This window comes from Adiantum capillus-veneris, chromosome 28, assembly GCF_014529385.1.
Source record: "Adiantum capillus-veneris isolate H3 chromosome 28, ASM1452938v2, whole genome shotgun sequence".
Taxonomy (NCBI): Eukaryota; Viridiplantae; Streptophyta; class Polypodiopsida; order Polypodiales; family Pteridaceae; genus Adiantum; species Adiantum capillus-veneris.
Window position 1 is genome coordinate 96,430,299 of NC_140958.1, and position 24,020 is coordinate 96,454,318.

General features: G+C 44.9%; 1 protein-coding gene across 1 annotated transcript in view; it reads right to left on the bottom strand.

Moving 5' to 3' along the window:
- The window catches only part of LOC147420935 (metalloendopeptidase / zinc ion binding protein), a 40,699-nt gene extending 20,308 nt beyond the window's left edge, over nt 1-20,391 (bottom strand). Inside the window, exons 1-8 of the mRNA XM_086505093.1 lie at nt 19,292-20,391; nt 18,806-19,117; nt 18,575-18,715; nt 18,350-18,482; nt 18,163-18,276; nt 18,001-18,074; nt 17,806-17,880; nt 17,635-17,727 (exon numbers count right to left, since the gene is read on the bottom strand). Of these exons, the coding sequence (XP_086361219.1) occupies nt 17,635-17,727; nt 17,806-17,880; nt 18,001-18,074; nt 18,163-18,276; nt 18,350-18,482; nt 18,575-18,715; nt 18,806-19,117; nt 19,292-19,348 (999 nt within the window). The 5' untranslated portion in view covers nt 19,349-20,391. The remainder of the gene's footprint in view (nt 1-17,634; nt 17,728-17,805; nt 17,881-18,000; nt 18,075-18,162; nt 18,277-18,349; nt 18,483-18,574; nt 18,716-18,805; nt 19,118-19,291) is intronic.
- Nucleotides 20,392-24,020: the final 3,629 nt, after the last annotated feature.

Here is a 24,020-nt window from a genome sequence, read left to right on the forward strand (position 1 = left end):
TTTTCAGCCCATTTCGTCGTCATCATCATCGTCAACATCATCGGCAAGTCCATTGCCTTTAGACCATTGTACGAGGATTGTGTAATCAATAGCATAGACCTCTCTCGCCATAGAGAGTGGGGCCCTTGGAGGAGGGTTTGACAACTTTGTGGTGTCATATTCTTCTCTCTCTATCTCTCAGTCTCAGTACCTTCATTCACAGTGTTTACTTGCTTTGTTTGAGATCATTTGCACTCTCTCACTAAAGGAACGGAAGGCTCTTCCTTTCGTAAGTAAAAGGAACCCTTGAGCACAGTTCGGAGCACTCATCTTGAGCAAAGTTCAACGTTCATCTCCGTTGCACTTTACATTGGTATCAGAGCTTTGGCAGTGTTCTGTATCACTCAAGGAAAGAACCACAAGAATTTGTTTTGCTTGTTGCGATCGCACGTAACCCAAGTCCACTTGGGCGTGTCAATTCCTAATCGTGTTTTATAAGAGTGACAGGAAACCCAAGAAAAAAGGGCTTGTCCAGCCTCCCCTTGTTCCTCTTTTCACTCATTGAGAGCGGACTGTGCACTTAGCGGCCGGCCAATCGACGTGAGATGGGAAAAGGCAACCTTGGTGTGAGTGCAAGGCCGCAAAGGGGTGCGCCCGCGGGAAAGAGAAGAGCTTGGGTAACAAAAGATCCTTCTCTAACACAGATTGCAAGCTAAAGAAAGAACCTCAAGAACTCAAGAACTCGAGAACCCAAGAACCCAAGATCTCGGTGTATGGTCATCACCCGAAGCAGATTGGATACTTCGCATGGAGGTGATGAGCATAGAGGTGGCGACGAACTTTCCCACATGATGATACAACAAGAAGCGCAACGCACCACTTTGGAGCACGAGCGAGAAGAAAGAAAGGCAAATTTGGATGATGAACACGAAGAAAGAATGGTAGCCTTAGAGTGTGAACGCAAGCAAGCGCGCTTGGCGTCCAAAGAGAGAAAGGTAAAATTGGATCACGAGCATGAAGAAAGACGGTCAAGAAATAGCAAGGTTTTGACAGCAGCTATGAACCTTGCCGGTGATGCCATTAATTGGTACCACACTTGGCAAGAGGCACCGTTGACCGCGCTCCTAGAGGAAGCCGAGGAAGGCGCGCCCCTTTCTTTCAATTGGGCCGACTTCCAAGACAAGCTCAAGGCGTGGTTTATGCCACCCTAGTACCTAGCACGGTTGAAAGAAAATTGACGCAATCTCAAGCAAAATGGTATGCCAGTTAAGTTTTTCTCTAATCGTGTTTTGCAGCTCAGCACCCAATTACGCAAATCGGATGATGAGCGCAAGGAGACTTTCATTTTCGGGTTGGACCACTATATCAGATTTGACGTCGAAGTCCTCGACCCCGTAGATCTCAACAAGGCGGTAGTGATTGCTCTTGCGTAGGAGATGAAGCACAATAAGGGAAAGCCGAAGGAGAACAAGACTTCTCAAAGTACCTCTCCGACTCCTCAGAACCCGCATAACGATAAGAACGGTAAGAATGGTAACTCTTCTAATCAATCTTCCTCTAGTCTCGGAAAAGAACTGTCATGTGACACATCCAACCCTATGTGTCCGTGGACAAGCTACAGCATGATCAGGGTTCAATTAAGTCCAGTCGGTCTAGATTAGAAGTGATCTGGCACTTTTGTGAGTCTATTCGTAGACCGTGCATGCCCAATCACTTAGCATAGATGCATATCCTCTGGTTGCACGCAGCATGATCATCGGTATTCCCATCAGAATCCATTAGAATCAATTAGGGGATTTTTCCAGTGCATTTAGCCTATTTTCCCTATTTTTGACACTTTTCACTTATTAATTTAAGTGACTTTCCAACAAAAGTAGGTAGGGCAATTTGGGTAAGAAAATATATAAGCAAACCAAAGCTAGCACTCTTGGGAAGATGAGCAAGGAGCACAACAGGCCTTTGGCAACAGATACTCCCCTCTCTCAGCAAGAACCCCTCAAGCACCCCATCTGCCTTGGCGTTTTCCCCTTCCATCAAGCCTAGCGTTTTTCCTCATCGCCAGTAACCTCCCTTGCCTTGGCGTTCAGCCATTGCTTGACCGCAGCCCCCTTTCCTCTAGCGTTTCCTATCGCCAGTAGAACCACCAAGGCAGCGTTTTCAGCAGCAGGTGAACCTAGCGTTTCCAACAGCAGGCAAATCTGCGTATTCAGCCATAGATCACAGCAGCCATTAGCGTTTTTGTCAAGCCAAATCAGCCCCCAAAAACGCAGCCAAATCTGTGTTTTTCAGCAGTCCAAACAGCCCGGAAATTCAGCAATTTGTCCGAACCAGATTTCAGCAGATAGCGTTTTTTGGACAACAGTCAGAAGGTTGCAGATTTCAGCCCTTACGTCACTGTTGCCATCCCCGTCGTCGTCACCGACATAGTCCCGAGTTGCATCAGTTTCCATGCATCATCATTGTACCACTTTGTGCAATCAATAGTAGACCACTCTCGCCGACAAGAGTGGGGCCTTCGGAGGAGGGTTTTACAACGTCTCTGGTGTCGTATCTCTCTTCTCTCTCTATCTCTCAGTCTCATACACTTGCACGCACAGTGTCCATTCACTTTGTTTGTGATCATAGCATTCTCTCATTAAGGACGGAAGGCTCTCCTTTCCATAAGAACAAAAAGGAACCTTGAGCACAGTTCGGAGCACTCATCTTAAGCAAAGCGCAAACATTCATTCCGCTGCACCTTACATTGGTATCAGAGCTTTGGCAGTGTTGTGTATCACTCAAGGAAACAACCACAAGAATCACAAGATTTTTTTTGCTTTTTGCGGTCGCACGAACCCAAGTTCGCTTGGGCGTGTCGATTCCTAATCGTGTTTTTGAAGAGTGACAGGAATCCGAAGAAAGAAGGGCTTGTCCAGCCTCCCCTTGTGTCTCTTTTCACTCATTGAGAGCGGACTGTGCACTTAGCGGCCGGCCAATCGACGTGAGGTGGGAAAAAGCAACCTTGGTGTGAGCGCAAGGCCGCCAAGGGGTACGCCCGCAGAAAAGAGCAGAACTCGGGTGAAGAGAAGATCCTTCTCTAACACAGATTGCAAGCGAAAGAAGAACCTCAAGAACCTCAAGAACCCAAGTTCCTAGTGGACTTAAGAACCAAAGATCATAATGCATGGTCGTCACCCGAAGCGGAATGGATACTTCGCATACAGGTGATGAGCATGAGAGAGGCGACAAAGAATTTTCCCCGCCAAGAGATTTTTTCGACCCTCCCCCTTCGCCATCTACGCCACCAAGTGTACCAAACCCTATGGAGGCAATGGTGAAGCAAATGATGGACATGATGGACAAACAAGAAGCAAATCGCCTTGCTTTACAACGCGAGCACGACGAACGAAAAGAAAGAAAACAACAAAGAAAGGAGAAAGCGGCAGCACGACGCACGGCCTTGGAGGCCGAGCGTGCCGCTCAAAACGAGGCCTTAGAGGCCGAGCGTGCAACTCAAAAAGTGGCCTTGGAGGTCGAGCGTGAAGCTCAAAGAGTGGCCTTGGAGATCGAGCATAAGGCTCAACGAGAACTAAGCACTCAAGAATTGATTCGACAAGTACTTGCCTCGAAGTCCGAACCACCCAAAGATCGCGAGAGTTCATCAAGTGGCGCAAGCCACGATGCGGATTCTAACCATCCAGTCACAAAGAAGTTGACTTTCAGTAAGTATGATGGTAAGATGGATGCTACGGTTATTCATTCTTGGTTGCATCAATTTAATGCTTATTTTGCGACAACTAAGAAGACAAGAAATAGCAAGGTTTTGACGGCAACTATGTACCTTGCCGATGATGCCATCAATTGGTACCACGCATGACAAGAGGTACAATTAGCCGCGCACCTAGAAGAAGCCAATGAACTCACGCCCCTTTCCTTCAATTGGGCTGATTTCCAAGACAAGCTCAAGGCGCAGTTTATGCCACCTCAATACCTGCACGATTGAAGGACGATTGGCGCACTCTCAAGTAAAATGGTATGCCGGTTATGTCTTTTTCTAATCGTGTTTTACAGCTAGGTACCCAATTATGCAAGTCGGATGAAGAACGCAAAGAGGCATTCCTTTATGGATTGGACAAGTATATCAAGTACGATGTCGAGGTGCTCGATCCAATCGATCTCAACAAGGCGGTAGCAATTGCTCTCGCACAGGAGATGAAGCACAACAAGGAAAAGCCTAAGGAGAACAAGACGTCCACAAGTACCTCGCAGACTTCTCACAACCCTTAGAACAATAAGAACGGTAAGAATGGTAAGAATGGTAACTCTTCTAACCAATCTTCCAACAGTCTCTCAAAAAAACATTCTTCCAATGAATCTAAGGGTAAGTCTAACACAATTGCTAAACCTAAGCTTACTCCAGATGAAAAGGTAGCACAAGGAATTGTAGGAGGATACATCACGTCGAAAGAGCAAAGCACTTGTTCTAAGGAAGTTCGTTGTTTTCATTGTCACATTAAGGGTCACATAAAAAGAACATGTCCTAAGCTTGAATCAAATGAATCTAAAGAATCCACAGAACCCACTTCCTCTCTCCATGCAATTAATGATATCACGAGTGTGCCCCAAGTTTCTCATGACCCTCCCATTGATGATTCTCTCATTAAATGTTATGGTCATATGACGAGGCAACGTTTTGTTATATTGTTTGACCCAAGTAGTATGCATGATGTGATCAGTCCCTCTCTTGTTGAGAGAGCCCGCCTAGAAGTTAGTCAGAGATCTCCTATTGAGGTCTTTAGCTTTGTTCCCGGTATGGACGCTCTCATCACGGAGGAGTGCCTTGATGTGTTGTTTGCAATTCAAAAAGCTGCCTTCACTAGAAGATTTGTTGTCTCTCATCTCTCAGGATGTGATATGATTTTGGGCATTCGATGGTTTCGTGATGCTAACCCTCTCATTGATTGGGAGGCTAACACTTTCACTCTCAATGCCAAAAGTGATTCTCCCATTGTCATTCATAGAGAGGACATTGTTCATTCTCCATCTCTCATTGCTAATATGCAGGACAAGATAGAACGGATTCATGAGAGGGGGACTCTCAGTCTCTTTTTCTTTTTCTCCAAAGCATGACACACGGGATTTGCATGATTATGAGAAGCATGATGAATTGCATGATGATGATAAGCATGATGATTTGATTGACAATGATCAGCATGATGATTTGGATGATAAAGACAAGTGATGATTTGCATGATCAAGATGAGATTTCTCACAAGCATGATGTGTTTCATGAAGAAGATGTGATTGTTCACAAGGATGATGTGTTAGTTGATGTTTTTTCTAGCAAAGCTAACCTCGTTGCAGATTCGATCCATCACGAAGGATCGATCTTGGCTCTAGAGTCGAGGTCCACAGAACCCCTTCAAGAAGCAGTGATCTTGTCTCTCGAGCCTAGGTCCAAAGAACCCTCACAAGAAGTATTATGTGTTCGCATCATTGATACGCACGTATTGTACAAGTGTTTCATTCGTGATTGCTTCCTGTATTTTAGTCAGCGTCTTTATGTGATCCCTTTTCCTAGGCATGACATATTGTATGTTGAGCACGTTTCACTCATGAATGAGCACGGATGTATGCAGATTTTTCATGAAAAGCTGAAAAGTATGTATGTAAGGAAGTCACATTCCATGTCTCTTCCTTGGCATGACACATTTGTAGAAAGAGCACATGAAAGTATGAGCACCAAGCATGGGTATTTCGGTTATGAATTGCCACAGTTGATTGCTCTAGATCAAGAGAGAAAGATTTGATCTCATTGTTTGCATATGTTTGGTGAATGGTTTGTCACTCCGTCTCTATGTTCATCTACATTGCATACACAATCTTTAGCGAAGACAAGATTTTTTCCACTCACTTTACATAGAATAGGTATGTTCATGGTTTTGTGTTGGAAATGGTTTCAGGAATTTTCAGCGATGGAGATTCTTGAAGAAGAAAGAAGCATGACTCTAGACGAAGTTGAAGCATCGAAGGAGCCACAAAAGACTTTGTGTCGCTTTCGCCACGGCCCAAAGAAGCAAGCTTTGCAAACCTTTATGAAGTTCAAGTACCGCGCGACCCACACATCAAAGTGGGCCAGCGAAGAGTCCCTTCCAGGATTCCGGATGCTATTGGCGATCTCCCTCGACACCATACAGTTCGGTACCAGTATCTCACTTTGAAAAGGAGGGGATGTCACGTGACACATCCAACCCTATGTGTCCGTGGACAAGCTACAACGTGATCAGGATTCAGTTAAGCCCAATCAGTCTAGATTAGAAGTGATCTGGCACTTTTGTGAGTCTATTTGTAGACTGTGCATGCCCAGTCCCTTAGCACAGATGCATATCCTCTGGTTGCACACAGTATGATCATCAGTATTCCCATCAGAATCCATTAGAATCAGTTAGGGGATTTTTCCACTGCATTTAGCCTATTTTCCCTATTTTTGACATTTTTCACTTATTAATTTAAGTGACTTTCCAACAAAAGTAGGTAGGGCAATTTGGGTAAGAAAATATAGAAGCAAACTAAAGCTAGCACTCTTGGGCAGATGAGCAAGGAGCACAACAGGCCTTTGGCAGCAGGTACTCCCCTCTCTCAGCAAGAACCCCTCAAGCACCCCATCAGCCTTGGCGTTTTCCCCTTCCATCAAGCCTAGCGTTTTTCCTCATCGCCAGCAACCTCCCTTGCCTTCGCGTTCAGCCATTGCTTGACCGCAGTCCCCCTTTCCTCTAGCGTTTCCTATCGCCAGTAGAACCACCAAGGCAGCGTTTTCAGCAGCAGGTGAACCTAGCGTTTCCAACAGCAGGCAAATCTGCGTTTTCAGCCATAGATCACAGCAGCCATTAGCGTTTTTGTCAAGCCAAATCAGCCCCCAAAAACGCAGCCAAATCTGTGTTTTTCAGCAGTCCAAACAGCCCGGAAATTCAGCAATTTGTCCGAACCAGATTTCAGCAGATAGCGTTTTTTGGACAGCAATCAGAAGGTTGCAGATTTCAGCCCTTAAGTCATTGTCGCCATCCCCGTCGTCGTCACCAACATAGTCCCGAGTTGCATCAGTTTCCATGCATCATCATTGTACCACTTTGTGCAATAAATAGTAGACCACTCTCGCCGATGAGAGTGGGGCCTTCGGAGGAGGGTTTTACGTCTCTGGTGTCGTATCTGTCTTCTCTTTCTACCTCTCAGTCTCATACACTTGCACGCACAATGTCCATTCACTTTGTTTGTGATCATAGCATTCTCTCATTAAGAACGGAAGGCTCTACCTTCCATAAGAACAAAAGGAACCTTGAGCACAGTTCGGAGCACTCATCTTGAGCAAAGCGCAAACATTCATTCCGCTGCACCTTACAAGAACACTCACAATGAATCTAAGGGTAAAGCTAACACAATTGCTAAACCTAAGCTCACCGCAGATGAAAAAGCAGCACAAGGAATTTTAGGAGGATACATCATGTCAGAAGAACAAGGCATTTATTCTAAGGAAGCTCGATGTTATCATTGTTACGTCAAGGGTCACATAAAAAGAACATGTCCTAAGATTGAATCTAACGAGACTAAAGAACCCACAGAACCCACATCCTCTGTTAATGCCATAAATGAGAACACAAGTGTGACCCAAGTTTCTCATGATCCTCCCTTTGATGAGTCTCTCATTAAGTGTTATGGTCATGTGAAGCGTCAGTGTTTTGTCATATTGTTTGATCCAGGCAGTATGCATGATGTAATTAGTGACTCTCTTGTCGAAAGAGCCCGCTTCGAGATGTCGGGCTTCGCTCCCGGTATGGACTCTCTCATCACATAAGAGTGCCTAGAAACTGAAAGAGAGAGAGAGCGCACACGACACGGAGTGGCGGAACTCCACCCCAAAGAGTATTGGCCCCAAACCTTAGCAATCCTTTCGGTATTTTTTCATATCTTTCGGTATTTCTTTATATTGCATCATCAAAGCCAGTACTCCATTTTCTGTACCTTTGTCAAGAAGCAGTCCAGAGAATGAGCCCTAGCCTCATATTTAAAGGCCCTTGGCCATTAAAAGCATTTACAGTGAAAAGCTTCAAACTCAAAAGCAACTAGCCCAAAAGCTGGCGCTGAAAATCAGCCAACGCAAATCATGGAAATCCGTACAAGCTGCCACATCATCAGTCAACGTGAAACGCGGAAATCCATACAATTCTGCAATGTCAGCAATCAGCAAAAAATTCAGAATTTCGTACAATTGTCACGTCATCAATCGGCGTAAAATCCAAAATTCCGTATAGTAGCCATGTCACCAGTATCTCCGTGTGTATATGTGACCTTACTTTATTTAATGCCTTTATATTACTTGGGCCCCATCCGACAAGGTCCCATAAGTTGGTGGGAACTTCAACTTCTTCAGCTGCTTCTTCGTAGGGTTTAGGCCCCTCACTTGGGATATGCAAAGTGGCTACGTTCTTCAGTGGCGTGACACATCAACAGTTTGTGACATCCCCCCGTCTTGAAAGAAAGTAATCGTCCGCGATTACAACATATCTGCAAAACAACTCAAGTTAGCTCAAAAAAAAATTCGAGGGACAATCCGAGGGACAATCAATTTGCTCTTTTTGTTAAGGAGTTGGCTTCTCCTTTCGACTCTTTTGATCAAGGAATTGGCTTCTCCTTTCGTCCATATCGGAACTCTTCATAATCCGGCGTAGTAAAATTAGCCATCACACCCAGACCGCACCAATCTTCCACGGGTATCTTGATACACTAAAATTACATACCCAGGCAATCTCATCCAATTAGGAATATTCAGTGGTTGGCACATCACAATGCAACACAAATGCTCACATATGCATGTTACAAACACAACAAACAGCACCCCTGAGCACTCCCTGGAGACAAACGATCTGCAATATGAAGCTACTCAATGACTACCTCTGTCACCTCCCCCGCAAATAACCTAAACAAAAGTCCGGACCATGAGATCAGAGGACTGGTACAACCAAACGCTCCCCAGACATCCCATCTGCGTCGTTCGGAGGTTTTCTAGCATACAATGAAACACTCCCCAAACATCCCATCTACGTCGTTTCGAGGTTTTTAAGCATACAACGAAACGCTCCCCAGACATCTCGTCTGCGTCGTTCCGAGGTTCAAACAATACCAAAACAACATTTCTCACTACTCCACCCAACAGTACAATCACCAACCAATGAAACCAATATTAAAACTAGAGTCAAACAATTATTCAAATCGGCACCAAGACAGGTTTAAAACAAATAGCATCCATTTCAAACAATACTTTCTCAAACAGTGTTCAAAAGTATCTAACTGTAAAAACAACTAGAGAGTTCATTCAAAGCTTTGTTTGGACAACCGAACTTTGAGGATGACTGGTTTGCCCTTCTGTGTCACGACGATGGTTCGGTATCCATATGGACTTCAACCATTGTAGCCAAGAACAGACTGGACAGGCTTTTAGCACTTCAATGACAGCTGAAACTGAAAGAGAGAGAGAGAGAGAGAGAGAGAGAGAGAAAGAGCACACACGACACGGAATGGCGAAATTCCACCCCAGAGAGTATTGGCCCCCAAGGTTGTACCAGTCCTTACGTACGGATCCTTACCATACAGTATGGCCGGATTGATCATACAGTACGCGGATTGATCGTACTATACGACAGTTTTTTAATATAAAAAATTGGGCGTCCGGATGGGAGAAGAGCATAGCAATTTCAATTTTCTACTTAGGGCTGCGTAGTTTTTTCGTACATGGCTGAAATTGGGGACGCCTATCTGCGCGTGGCCGGTTTGAAGGTATTTCTGCAACGCAAGAAGGTATTTCTGCAACGCAACACAATAGAGTGTGCAAAGTGTGCAACTTAGTACTTATTGTGCAGTGTGTGTGCAGGTTCACATAAAATTAATTGATCATCCTCTCTCTCTCTCTCTCTCTCTCTCTCTCTCTCTCTCTCTCTCTCTCTCTCTCTCTCTCTCTCTCTCTCTCTCTCTCTCTCTCTCTGTTTTTTTCAAGCAGGAATCATCATGCCGAAACCAACTAATCCTCTGTGGAAGGAGCACACCAATGTCATCGAAATAGTCAACACTCCTGGGCAAGCTGGAACAAGTGGTCATGCAAATACTGTGGTTTCACATTGTCGAGTACAATCACTCGAGTTGTGATGCATCTGACCGGCATCAATTGCACAAATAATTGTGGCAAATGCAATGAGGTACCTGTGGCTGTGCGGGAAGCATTGATTGCTGAGAAATTTCCTACATTTGCGGCGATAGAGAAAGGAAAAAAAAACAGCAAACAGAAGACGCTTTGCAAGATGCTCTTCTTGGACAGCTTGGTGATTCTTTTACACAGGTAGAGGAGGTCTCGGGGTCTCAAAAATCTGCTAGTAGGAAGAGGGCTCGTGTCATGCAAGTTGACGAGGAGGGTGGTGGTGATGTGCATGTGTCTAGGCAAACCACATTACCTTCACGTGTGCATTCTCTATCTTGGATGAGAGAGCGTCAAAAAGTGGCTGAGATGGAGATTGCTTGCACTCTCATTGAGTGCAACATCAGTTTCAATGTCTTGAGGACTGACCAGTGGAAGAGGATGGTTAGGGCCATTGCCCAGGTAGATGCACGTGCTACTGATTCATGGAGTAGGCTCGATTACAAAAAGATGCGCACCACAACACTGGACGAGCAGAAGGCCTTGATAGATAAGGCGTTGGTCCCTGTGAAGGCCAGATGGCAGCAGTTTGGATGCACCATCATCTCTGATGGAGAAGTGACATACGCAAGCGGCACATCATTAACATACTTGTCTCGTCTTGCCTTGGTACGTATTTCTTGCGTGAAGTTGTCACAGATAATGCAACCAACTGCAAAGATATGGGAGAAATGGTAAAGGCAACGTTTCCTCACATTTTTTGAACTCCATGTGCAACCCATTGCTTAGATTTGCTGATGGAGGACATAGCCTTGGGTGCAGCCCACAATTTCAGAGGCTAATAGATGACCACATTCTTCCGAAAGAAGCATCAGGCTTTAGCAATCTTTCATAGCCATAGTGCCCTTGATATGGTGAGGCCTTTCAAGACCAGGTTTGCATATATGTATTTGGTGTTGCAGAGACTCTGCAAGGTGAGGGATCCACTGTCGCAAACAATTGTGGACCCAAAGTGGAGAGACATGGCTCGTGCACAGAGTGAGGAGCCCAAAGCGATTCAGAGGCGTGTCTTGGATGACTCTTTTTGGACAGAGGTGCAGACTTTGATAGTGGCATTGCAGCCAATGTATGTTTTGCTACGAGTCACTGACATGGAGGGCTCGACATTGGGCCTTGTTTACCATCTCTTCATGCAAATGAAGAGCCATATCACGGCATGCGAAGGCTTGACCCAGCAACGGTGAGTATCAGATGTTAAACTTCTTACAACTTTGACCTTCATGCTATTAAATATTTTTCTATTGGTACTATTGATGTGTGGTACATGGCACATGCTATGGCCTACCATGTGGAAGGTGTCATGTGTCATGGAGTCTAACCTTTGGCATTGTTGATTTTTTGCAACCGAGATGATATCTTGGCTCTTGTAGAGAGTAGGTGGAATTTTATGAGCCGTCCTATTCATGGGATGGCTGCTTTACTCCATCCTTTCTACAAGACCCCAAGGTTGTTTCAAGAGAGTGATCTCTTCACACTTAAGGATGAGTACATCAATCGTTTGTTCGATGAGCAGGAGCAACTCGAAATAGATGCAGAGATATGCAGGTACATGAATAACTTGGAGCCATCGTTTTCGCATGTGGAGGCATTGCATTCAAAGGCAACCACTTTTGCTCTCACTTGGTGGCAGAGTTATGGTCGCCAAGGTCTTCCACGCTTGACTACTTTGGCTCTACGTGTGCTCTCACAGGTATCTACTAATAGCTAACGAAGCCTCTCTCTCTCTCTCTCTCTCTCTCTCTCTCTCTCTCTCTCTCTCTCTCTCTCTCTCTCTCTCTCTCTCTCTCTCTCTCTCTCTCTCTCTCTCTCTCTCTCTCTCTCTCTCAGTTATTAAGCCAACGACATCGGACACTCGCAAATGCACGATTGCTCAGCAGGTGCTTGTGAGCGCAATTGGTGCTTGTGAGCGCAACTGGAGTGCTTACTCTTTGATCCATACAGAGATCCGAAACCGCCTTAGCACATCTCAATTGGAGAAGTTAGTGTATTGCAGGGCCAACATGAGGCTCGTTCGCGCTTACCACGCTTTGGGGACACCCAAGCAGGTACGGAGAAGAAGCTACTTACACCTTTCACACTTCATAGTCTATATTTAAAAATATTATACATGATTCTTAAATTCTAATTTACACCATTGTTAACATGATGTACAACAGGCTGATCCCTCACGTATAAAGTTGGTAGATGATTCTGATGTGGAGAAGGTGGACCAACATATCAGGGATGAGCAAGAGGAGATAGTACGTATGCTTCACACAGAGCTGGAGGATGTGGATCGGCGTGTGACGAGGTCTCGTGCACGAACTTATAACATTCCATTACGTCTACAAGCTACAAGTGGGGAGAGTGCGCAACAGAAGAGCATTCGCAAAGGGAAGCTACCCATTCGTACTCCACGACAACGTGCGAATGAGGTAGTTCGTCTCATTCATGCAGAGGAGGGGGAGGATGATAGCACGGATGTATGCGGATTACTCATGAAAAGATTAGATGTTTGCATTCAAGGAATTCACATTCCATGTCTCTTCCTTGGCACGACACAGTCTCAGAGAGAGCACAAGAAAGATTGACCATCAAGCATCGGCATTTTCATTGTGATTTGCTACACTTGATAGATTTAGATCAGAAAGACAAGTTTCGATTCCAATTTTTGCGTGTGTTTGATGAACGGTTTGGCACTCCGTCTCTTTGTTCATCTACATTGCATGCACAGTCTTTAAAGAAGACTAGAATTTTTCTAGTCACTTTACATGGAATGCATATGTTCATGTTTTGTGTTGGAAGTGGTTTCAAGAATTTTCCTCCTCGGAGATTCCCGAAGAAGGTAGATCCACGACTATAGCCGAAGTTGGAGCTTTGACGCAGCCACAGATGACTTTTTGTCACTTTCGGCGCGGCCCAAAGAAGCAAGCGTTGCAGACTTTTGTGAAGTTCAACTATCGCACGACCCACACATCAGAGTGGGCCAGCGAAGAGTCCTTCCCAAGTTCATCCAGACGCTGTTGGCGATCTCCCTCGATGCCATACTATTCGGTACCAGTACCTCACTTTGAAAAGGAGGGGATGTCACGTACACATCTAGCCCTATGTGTATGAGGACAAGCTACTTCAGGAAGTGTTCTGGTATCTTTGTGAGTCTGTTCGCAGACCGTGCATGTCTAGACACTTAGAGTAGTTGCATTTCCTCTGGTTGCATACAGCATGATTATCAACATTACAACCAATAGCCATCATGAGCATTTTACAGTGCACAGAACCCATTTTTCCTATTTTAGTCATTTTTCACTTATTATTAATAACTGACTTTTGGGAAACTGGGTAGGGCAAAGTTGGAAAATCATCATATAAGAAAAGCTAGCGCTAGCACTTTCTAGCAGAAGAGGCAACAGAGACCTAGTGTCTGACAGTGCACCTTCTCAGTAAGACCCCGACAGGACAACCTAGCGTTTTCAACAATTGCAAATCAGCCCTAGCACTTTGCAGATTGTAGATCAAACAGGCGTTAGCAATTTGCAGCGAATTCCCTAGCGTTTTTGCAACAAATACCTCATCAGCCCTAGCGTTTTTGGGACAGCAGATTGCCCCTAGAGTTTGCAGTTCCTTGGTGACAGATCCCCCATTTGCATCAGTGTTTTCAGTTTTCAGCAGTCAGACTCCACACTGCAGCCCCCAAACCTCGCAGATCTCACCTTCCCCCAATAGATCCTCGCCGCACAGTCAAATCAGCCAACATTTGTAGATTCAGCTTGCTATTCGCAGATTTTAGCATCTATGTTTGCAGTGCATTGTCGTCGCGTCGTCATCGCCGTCGTCACCGACAGAGTCAGAATTCAGCAAATACAAGATTTGCAGATTTCAGCCCCTAGCGTTTTCAATTTTCAGCCCGTCTCGTCGTCATCGTCATCGTCGGCAAGTCCTTTGCATTTAGACCATTGTACAAGGATTGTGCAATCAATAGCATAGACCTCTCTCGCCATAGAGAGTGGAGCCCTTGGAGAAGGGTTTGACAACATTTTGGTGTCGTATTCTTCTCTCTCTATCTCTCAGTCTCAACACCTTCATTCACAATGTTTACCCACTTTGTTTGTGATCATTTGCACTCTCTCACTAAAGGAACGGAAGGCTCTCCCTTCCATAAGTAAAAGGAACCCTTGAGCACACTTCGGAGCACTCATCTTGAGCAAAGTTCAACATTCATCTCCGCCGCACCTTACATCTGATGTTTTAGCTCCCACACTCACATGCAATCTCCACACTGTATCTGATACTTCTCTTCTCCAAACAAAAACCTACATAAAGCCATGCATGCATTTTTCCTTGCAAGTTCCAAGAGTGAGCCAAGCTCTCCCTTGACTCGCTCTTAATTTCATTGATGAAGAACCTTCTATATTCACAAAAAATGACAATCCTATCGTAGCATCAACACCTACTCATCAATAACCTGCTCTGGTGTTTTAGCTCCACATACGCATGCAACCTCCCCACTACATCTATTACTTCTTTCGGGTAGTGATTGCATTTGTCAACACCAAATCCCTTCGATCCAAGAATAAGTACTCTTACATTTCCATGTTTCCCTATAAATGCATCACTGGAGTTTCCATAGGAAGGAACTCTTATCCACAAAGCCATGTTGACACTCTGTATTCAAGTTGTATACATTGAGGATTACATGTTTTGCTCCCTCACAAAATCATATTTCATCCAAATTAATTTAGCTCAACAAATTTCGTTGTAACGGGGACCGGCACCACACGCCAACAGAAAAGAACAAACTAACAAACTTTAAGCACTTCAAATAACAACTGAAATGAAAGAGATGCACAACACAAGAGATGGAGAGTGGCGGAGTTCACCCCCGAGAGAGCACTGGCCCCAAGCCTTGGCGCCCCTTTCTTTATATTGCTTGAACTCGGTACAATGCCGGTACTCGCGCTCTACACCTTCACCCAGAAGAGTGCCAAAGATTGAGCTCTCTGCACATATTTAAAGGCCCTTGACCTACGAAAAGCAGCTACATGAAAAGCATCAAACTCGAAAACATATGGTCTTCTCTGACGCCAAAAAGCTGCCAACGCAAAACAGGGAATTCCTTACAACCACCACGTCAAGAGTCGAGGGTAAAATGTGGAAGTCTGTACAACCTACCACGTCATCAGCGTAAATTGCGGGCATTCGTACAAATGCCACGTCATCACCTTTTTTGCAAGAGATTAAGTGTGTGTGGTCTCACTTTATTTTAAGGGTTTTAGGTCACTTAGGCCCCATCGGAGGGGGTCCCATAAGTTGGTGGAAACTCTTCTTTAAAAATAGGCCTCTCGGCAAGACTTCGCAAGTTGGTAAAACTTCTTGTGCTACTTCGCTTCTTCACTTAGGGTTTAGGCCCCTCCGTCAAGATCAAAAGAGCAAAAGAAGAAGCTAACTCCTTGATCAAAACAGCCGACAGGAGAAGCTAACTCCTTGTTCAAAAGAGCAAAAAGGAGAAGCTAACTCTTTAATAAAAAGAGCAAACTGATTGTCCCTCAAAATGGCCCTCGGAAATTTTTTTTGAGATAACTTGAGTTGTTTTGCAGATATGCTGTAATCGCGGACGATTACTCTCTTTCAGGAAGGGGAGATGTAACAAACTGCTGACGTGTCAAAGCCCTAAAGAAGGGAGCCAACTTGAAGATGTCGGCCGAGCGGCCTAAACCCTTACAAGAACAAGTAACAGAAGAAGAAGTCCTACCAACTTATGGGGGGACCCCGTCCGATGGGGCCCCAAGTGACAAAGGATTAAAATAAAGCCGGACCTACACACACGCACGCACACCAAAAAAAAAAAAAAAACTGATGACGTGGCAGATTTCCGAAAATTGCACTGACATGATGACATGACAAGTTGTATGGATTTCCACGTTTTGCGCTGACTGCTATACGGATTTCCGTTATTTACGCTAGCGGCTTTTTGACATTGCTTTTGGACCAGAAGCTTTTAAGTTTGAAGGCTTTTCATGCAAAACTACTTTTGGGACCTAGGGCCTTTAAATATGAGGTTAGGGCTCATTCTTTGTCATGATTGAAGATGCAGAGTCTGGAGTACCGACTTGTACTGAGTTGATGCAATATAAAGAAATACCGAAAGGGGTGCCAAGGTTTGGGGCCAATACTCTCTGGGATGGAATTCCGCCACTCCGTGTCGCGTGTCGTTTCTCTCTTTCAGTTCAGTTGTTATTGAAGTGCTAAGAATCTGTTCAATCTATTCTTTTCTATTGGCACGTGGTGCCCGTCTTGTGACAGTTAAAAGCATTTACAGTGAAAAGCTTCAAACTCAAAAGCAACCGGCCCAAAAGCTGGCGCTAAAAATCAGCCAACGCAAATCACGGAAACCCGTACAGGTTGCCACGTCATCAATCAGCATGAAACGTGGAATCCGTAGAGTTCTGCCACGTCAACAATCAATAGAAAATCCGGAATTCCGTACGATTGCCACGTCATCAATCAGCATAAAATCCGAAATTTCGTAAAGTAGCCACGTCACCGGTCTCTCCACGTGTGTGTGTGTGTGTGTGGGCTTGCTTTATTTTCATGCCTTTATGTCACTTGGGCCCCATCGGACGGGGTCACATAAGTTGGTGGGAACTTCAACTTCTTCAGCTACTTCTTCTTAGGGTTTAGGCCCCTCGGCCGAGATCTGGTTCTTCAGTGGCTTGACACGTCAACAGTTTGTGACACGCACACATGAGCATACATCAGCACAAATGTTTGCACGACTCCCATGAGATGTAGGGCAAACTCAACCATAGTAATTAAGGATGCTCCCATTAGGCAAAAGCATGAATAGAACTAACACAACAAAAAGATAGTTGATAGTCCATTTGCACCACTCGATAGGAAAATGTTCAAATGGTCACAACTTGGACAAAAACTTTCAATATGCAAAATGTACAGATCGATAACACATATACCTCGATATATCTAAAAAAAGTGTGAATTCACCTATAAAGGAAAGTGCAAGGTGTATATTCATGGCCGTCATCCACAACATGACATAATCATCAGTTTCATCATGATAAATTGGCTATACACTGACATCCCCACAAGCATAATCAATAACCAACGACGGGAGCAAAACCAGATATTACTAAATGTTCTCTGCATCAAGATTAAAAAGATAGTCATGCCTCCTAAGATGCAAGGCAAACTCAATACTGAAGCCTAGGCACTAAACACTCAAACTAAAAAGGGTCATGATATGAAGAATACCCAGCAATAAATAGAATCCATACATACACACTTACTACTTGGGCTGGTAATCCGGCACGCCCGTACGAGTCACTTGTATGAAACCCATGTAACCCATATACAAAGCCCTCACTCAAGTACAAGGGCAACAAGTTTCACTCTAAAATGTACAATAAAAAATCCTCATTAGATAGATACAAGAAGGCACTTACAGCATAATGGCGTCTTGCATGCATCATCACTCGTGGCAAAACCACTCTAGATACAGCTCTGCCTAATTTGGAATCAAAAGCTTGAGTAAGCACCTAGAGTCATCAGAAACCTGCTTAGCACTGCAATACTGACTATATCATCTATGACACAACAAAAATGCAGATTCCCACCTGATTTCTCCTTCGCTTCCTTTCATCTCGAAAATGTGCAAAGGCGTGAGGATCAAATCCTAGCACATGCATAACCTATACAAAAAAGTCTATCAATAGAAGATAAACAAACACCAATGATGAAGCATGAAAACACTTGAGTGCAGGACATTATGGACCTTGCCATTCTTGGAAAAAAACTCATTTATCAATCACCTCATGAATGAGTGTGGCTAACAGGAGTGTCTCCGCCTCCGCAGTCAAGTGACGAGGAGCAACATTGACATGCCCTGCCCAGAAAAATGTCTCATCAAATTGGCAAATAATCCAAAATGTCAAAAAAACTCGCAAAATTCTAAATACTGGCGCTTTTCTTACCAGCAATGGCCCGGCCCCATTGATCTCTCTCACACGCAACTGCCCATGCAAGGGTATTTCCAGTAGTAGGCCTGGTAGTCACCAAAAGAACAAGGTCCGCATTCTCGATACCATCTGTTACAAAACCATATTAGCTGGTACATCCTTGCAATGACTTAGAGCCAAGTAGAAGATCTTCTGCACTCACCATCGACATATACACGTGGAAGCTGCACTCCTCCATCTTGCCCACACGCAGAGTAACCACTAAGTCGAAGTCGGCCCTTTACCGGCTCAACCGCTAACGCTCTCTTAAACCAAGCTGCAGTTTCTCCGAGTGCCTAGATCAAGCAGAATCGGTACAACAAGAGAATCTCACAGTTATTACTATGATGTAGCTTTTAAAAAATTAGCCACTCATAGGTAGAAATACCTCATGAAGACGTTTCCTTTTATCGTCCCCAGATATGTCATCTACAGTGCAATTATACCAGCAATCCCCATACACAGGCGAATCTCCATGTGGACAACATGCAGGAAGCCCATGTACAGGATGAGGGGCTGGCTCACCTAGCTGGTTGAAAAGAATTAAAGAACAAACATCACGGACAGTCGAAACTTTTAGTGAAAAAACTAACAACAGCGTGGTTTCAGGTGCGCTCACTTTAACTATCTGTCCGGGAGCACGGCAATCTCTATCGGGAGAAAGACCCACTGCATCATAATTCAAGTAAATCCGAATGGGTTGTCTCATGTCAACTTGGTCAGACAATGCTAGCAAAGCCCTTCCTTTTCTGTTATCCTCATATACTTGTGGTGAAATAGAGTAGCGTCTTTGGGCGGAAATTTTGTCATGAATACAAGAGTGTGAAGAAGGAGGGCCCATATCTTTGGGCATTATGGAATGTTGATGATTTTTTGCACTCCCAACTATGCTGCATTGAACAGCTCCGACCCAAAAAAGAACAAGTACAATCTGCATAATGATTTTGAGGCAAATGGATTCAGGACATTATACATAACTCGGCCATGCTGTAGGCATTCCAGAACCTTGTGCTTGCAGCATAAATGAGACGCTGGAAGAGCTATTCTAAAAACCGAGCAAAGAAAATGTACCTATCTCAATGGGAGGTTTGGCAGAGAGCTTTACCTTGAAGGAGAGAAGAGCACGCCCCAAGCATAAACTTCCACTGCATGTGGTGACCATCGTAATTTTTACATGTCAGGCCACAATTAATGTTGAAAAGCCACCATCATGTAGATCATCTGCTTGTAACTTGCATTAGTAGCCGAGATTGACCGGAAAGCTAAGGAGGAATGTGTGAGAATTGCCAAAAAGCATAAGCTTTTCATAGTTGACAAGAGTAGCTTCAAATGTTCATGTGTGTGGGTACACATTTCTTCAAAAGAGAAATGGGTACCGACCCGGACTGAAAACTTGGGGAGAGACCGGAAATGTGGAGGAACAAAAATGCATGAAAGATGAAGAAGTGGTGGAGCTGCAAAGTTTGGCAAGCCCACAATGTGCCGTCTCACACAGATTCAATGTGTGATTCAAAGAAAGCACAAAAGAAGAAAAGCAGAAGCTTTATACAAAAGAAGGTAAAAATGTACTCTTGAGGCTCACGTGCTATTCCTCTCATGCTTAGGGGGTGTATGAACTGTTTGAAGGGTCAGCTGGTGAAATGGGAGGCAGAAGACTCTGAGGAAAGAAAAGCAGAGAAAATCAGGGCACTTCAACGTGAATCCTCGCAAATCGCAGCTCGGGATCTCTTCTGCTCGCAATTAGGAGATGTTTCGTGTCGGATATGCACTAAATCCACGGCAGAACCGCTCTTTGCACTCCATCTGACCTGCATTCTCGCCTGAGGAGAGCGATGGAGGCGAGCCCATCCGAAAATCAAAAACCCACGAAAACCCTGTCTCGCACTGCGGCGCGCCCCAGTAAAGCTCGTCACGAGAAAGGGGAACAATGTGAAGAAGAGGGAGCCCATTGCGAGCATTCAAACCTCAAGGGCGCCATAGCCGCTCTCAAGACTCTGTCACACACACATGCGCACGCACATCTAAGAGGCGCGCCCGGAGCTTTGAAGAAGAGGGCGCGTTGGGCAAAGGGAGTTCAGAGCAGGGACGCTGGCACGCAGACCGCGCTGGCTAAGGCTATGGCGGCAGAAGAGACCCCACTGGCACTCACTCAGGTACTACCCACTTCACCAAAACACACAACTTACAAGTGCGTCCCCGACTTCCCCCCCCCCCCCCCCCCCCCCCCTCTCTCCCTCTCTCTCCCTTCAGTAAACTGCAGAAAAAGGGAGCTCTGCAATGCCTGCGTTGCTTTTCTACACTTTCGTTCCTACCATAAGAGACAAAGACTTTACCCCCCCGATGCCATGCTGGCTGTCGTCCATTTTTCAACAGCTTTGGCTTAAAGCTTACTGGGGATAATTATTATATTTTTTCTACCTAAGGGTAAGGCTTACCAATTCCCAAAAGTTTAAAACGAGATTTAAACGTTGGGCATTTATTTCATCCAATGGTTTTTCCTCTAGCTCTCGAGGTAAAAGATCTGTGCACTTTTAATAAATGAAGACATCCAATCATATATAGCACCTTATAAACAGCCTTTCTTTCACCTCATAAACAAAATCTATAGCCGCATAGCCTAGAGTCTCTCTCGCTCACACATGAGACAACTTCCATGATCCATCCTCTAGGTTCCCAAGAACTATCTCTAGAAGAGGATCTTATACTTCCACTCCTACCGTCGTGAAGGCGGCCTCTCTCTTTCTCTCTCCCTCTTTAGCACGGGGTTGAGGCTCAGAGGGGATCTAGAGTCCAAACTTGGGGCTGCGGGGCGGCTTTGATCTCGGATGTTTGATTGCCACGATGAACTACAATAGTGTACGTCTATTGTGTTGAGATGGTCATCCACGCTCGCTAGAGTGGCGGTAGGGCTTCCATGTGGCAACCAAGAGGTCCCACATGGACCCGTGGCCTACGAGGCCAATGGACTAGGGTGAACTTGGGGTACGCTTTTGCACCTAGCTCACTATGATGATCGGACAATAGAGATTGAATCGCGAACCCTCCCTCAACTTGGGCCCTTGATCGCCTCTAAAGAGCAACCCCTGCCATATAGTGACAAGGAGCATTTAGAGGATCATTCAATGAACGTTGAAGCTTTCTTTGGATGAAAATATAATTGATTTGGACCTACGGTTTTTGGCCTGCCCCAAACGGGAGGCCTTAGTGATGGTTTCCCTTTTTGCTAAAGAAAAAAGGGAAGTTATTTTGAAAATAGATTAATTCGAAAATTTTAGTGTGAAATTGATTATTAAAAGGACCGACTTTTGAGATGATGAGGTTTTTTGCCCTTCCCCAAAGGGGTGAGGGCTTAATGATGCCTCCCCTTTTTGCTAATGAAAAAGGAGATGTTATTTTTTTAAACAATGCACAATTTTGATTGGTTGAAATAGTTATAAGATACTCATTATTTTTATATTTCAAAATACAAAAATTTAAATATTGGTTGATATAGGATGAGGCCATTTATGGGTGTAGGGGAAAGGGGAATGATACGCTCAAGATGGCCCTATTACCTAGCATCATTAACCTATGCATAGAGGCTATCCATCTGAAAACATATTTCTAGTGCATATGCCTCGTTTTATCATCATATAGTTTGGGTGCTTCAAAATTCACCTTGACAAAGTATTGCAGACACCACGATCAACATGTCCCATTCTCTCTTCGGGAATCGGAGTCTTGACTCCCTCCTTTGCTACCCCTCTTTCTCTCACAGCATACTACATAGCCTTGTTGCCTACATCGGCAAGTCGTTAGAACTTAGAGCCACCTGTTTATATATTGCTTTAATGAGAATCTCGAAGAATGCGTCTCTCTCTCTCTCTCTCTCTCTCTCTCTCTCTCTCACACACACACACACACACACACACACACAGTCATCTGTGTATAGATGCAAACCTCCATGGCCATGCATGTCTATTAGTTTGCATTCAAATCATGGGATCTCTCTCTCTCTCTCTCTCTCTCTCTCTCTCTCTCTCTCTCACACACACACACACACACATGCCTCATGTTCATGATGCACCTTGTGAGCTTGACCGTGCTACCTCAAAGGGGCCCGCTACCCATTGTTGTTGCACACAGTTGATCATCACTTAACCTGCCAGTTGAGGCTGGCACAGGATAGGGCAGAGGCTCAGAGAGAGCTCTAGGATCATGATAGTGGCCGCTGATTTGCACACATGGGGCAAACATAGCAAAGAACAGGGAACCTAGGATGATATACCAGTGGCATTAACCATGGCCGGCTAAGGATAGAATGCAAGTGGACAATAACAAATGTGGGGTCATTGAGGTCCTTGACACGGGTGCCACTGGATGCTGGTCAAGTGAGGTAAGTTTTGGTGTCAATGTTGTGGCCATCCTTGTTTGCATCTAACACAAGGTTCTAAGTTTTATCAATTACATCTTACACAAGGTTTCAGACAAGGGGCATGATCCCCTCCCTCTCGTTCGGCCTTCTTTTCTTTACTCTCTTCATTGTTTCCAATATATTTAGTTCATTGTGTATGTATCCTCTCAACTCTTATTTGATTTTTCCACTAGTTGATGTACAACATTGGACAATGCCTCCAACTTCTACTTTGGAATACTTTCATCTTTAATAAACTTAAATTTTCTCTTCGACGTATGTGGTTCTAATTTTGCAAGCATGTCAAATGATAGGGTATCTCATGGGATATCGTTGAAAAGCTGAAGCAAAAGGAGACCGAAAGTGACGTGTGGGGAGGATAGAGAGAGAGGGAGGCCACGTGTGAGTAGGTGCTTGAGAGAGAGCGAATTTTTTTGTGGGTAGCATGCCATGTTTCGTCGCGAGGATGGGGGTCGCATAGGGAAGCAAGGGGACATCTCCGGAGAGTCTGTGCAAGGCTGGGGAAGGCGCTGGAGCCAGGCTGTCGAGCATGATGATCAGCATTACCCAGTGAGTGTGCATTGCCCAGCAAGCGTGATGATCAACTTTGCCGTCCACACTTGCAGAGAGAGAGGAGGGGATTGCGAGAAGGAACGCAGGGAAATGTGCCTCTCTCTCTCTCTCTCTCTCTCTCTCTCTCTCTCTCTCTCTCTCTCTCTCTCTCTCTCTCTCGCGTTTGGCGTGAGAGATGCACACTAGGGCGTTGCTGCTTGGCCTCGCAATGAGGCGAGATTAGCCACAGTGAACGCAAAGTGAGCAACGTGAGCGGGTGAAAGCAAGATTGAGGGAGGGCAAATCAACGGGTTGAAGGGCGAGCTGGGCAGCGAGAGCCAGAGGGAAAATCAGCGGGTTGACGGGCGATTGTATACAGACCCTGCCTGCAGCCTTGAGTGGGAATGGGGAGAGAAAGACACCTTTGATTTTGGAATTCTTGGCAAAGGGATATTCCAGGATAATTAATTAACGAGGGGGGGGAGAGAGAAAGGAAAAGGGAAGGGTGGGGGGGGAAAAGGAAAAGGGAAGGGTGGGGGGAAAAAAGGGAAAGGAGAAAGAGGGGGGGGGGGGGGGGGTGTGTGTGTGTGTGTGTGTGTGTGTGTGTGTGTGTTTGTTTATTACTTTTTTTTTTAGTGCTTAAGGGAGCTTAGTGGTTAAGCTTCAACTTTATACTCTGTATGTTCAACTTTATACTCTGTATGTGCTGAGGTCAAATCCTAGCCATTAGGATTGGTTTTAAATTGTGAGTTGAATGGAGATGTTAAAGCATCTTGGGAGATTCTATGTAATGAAAATTGAAACTAGGGCCCTTAGTCGAATAGAGTTATGTAGACGTGCATATTCTCAATATGTTATTAGAATTTTTCTTTGGGGTATTCTTTTACAG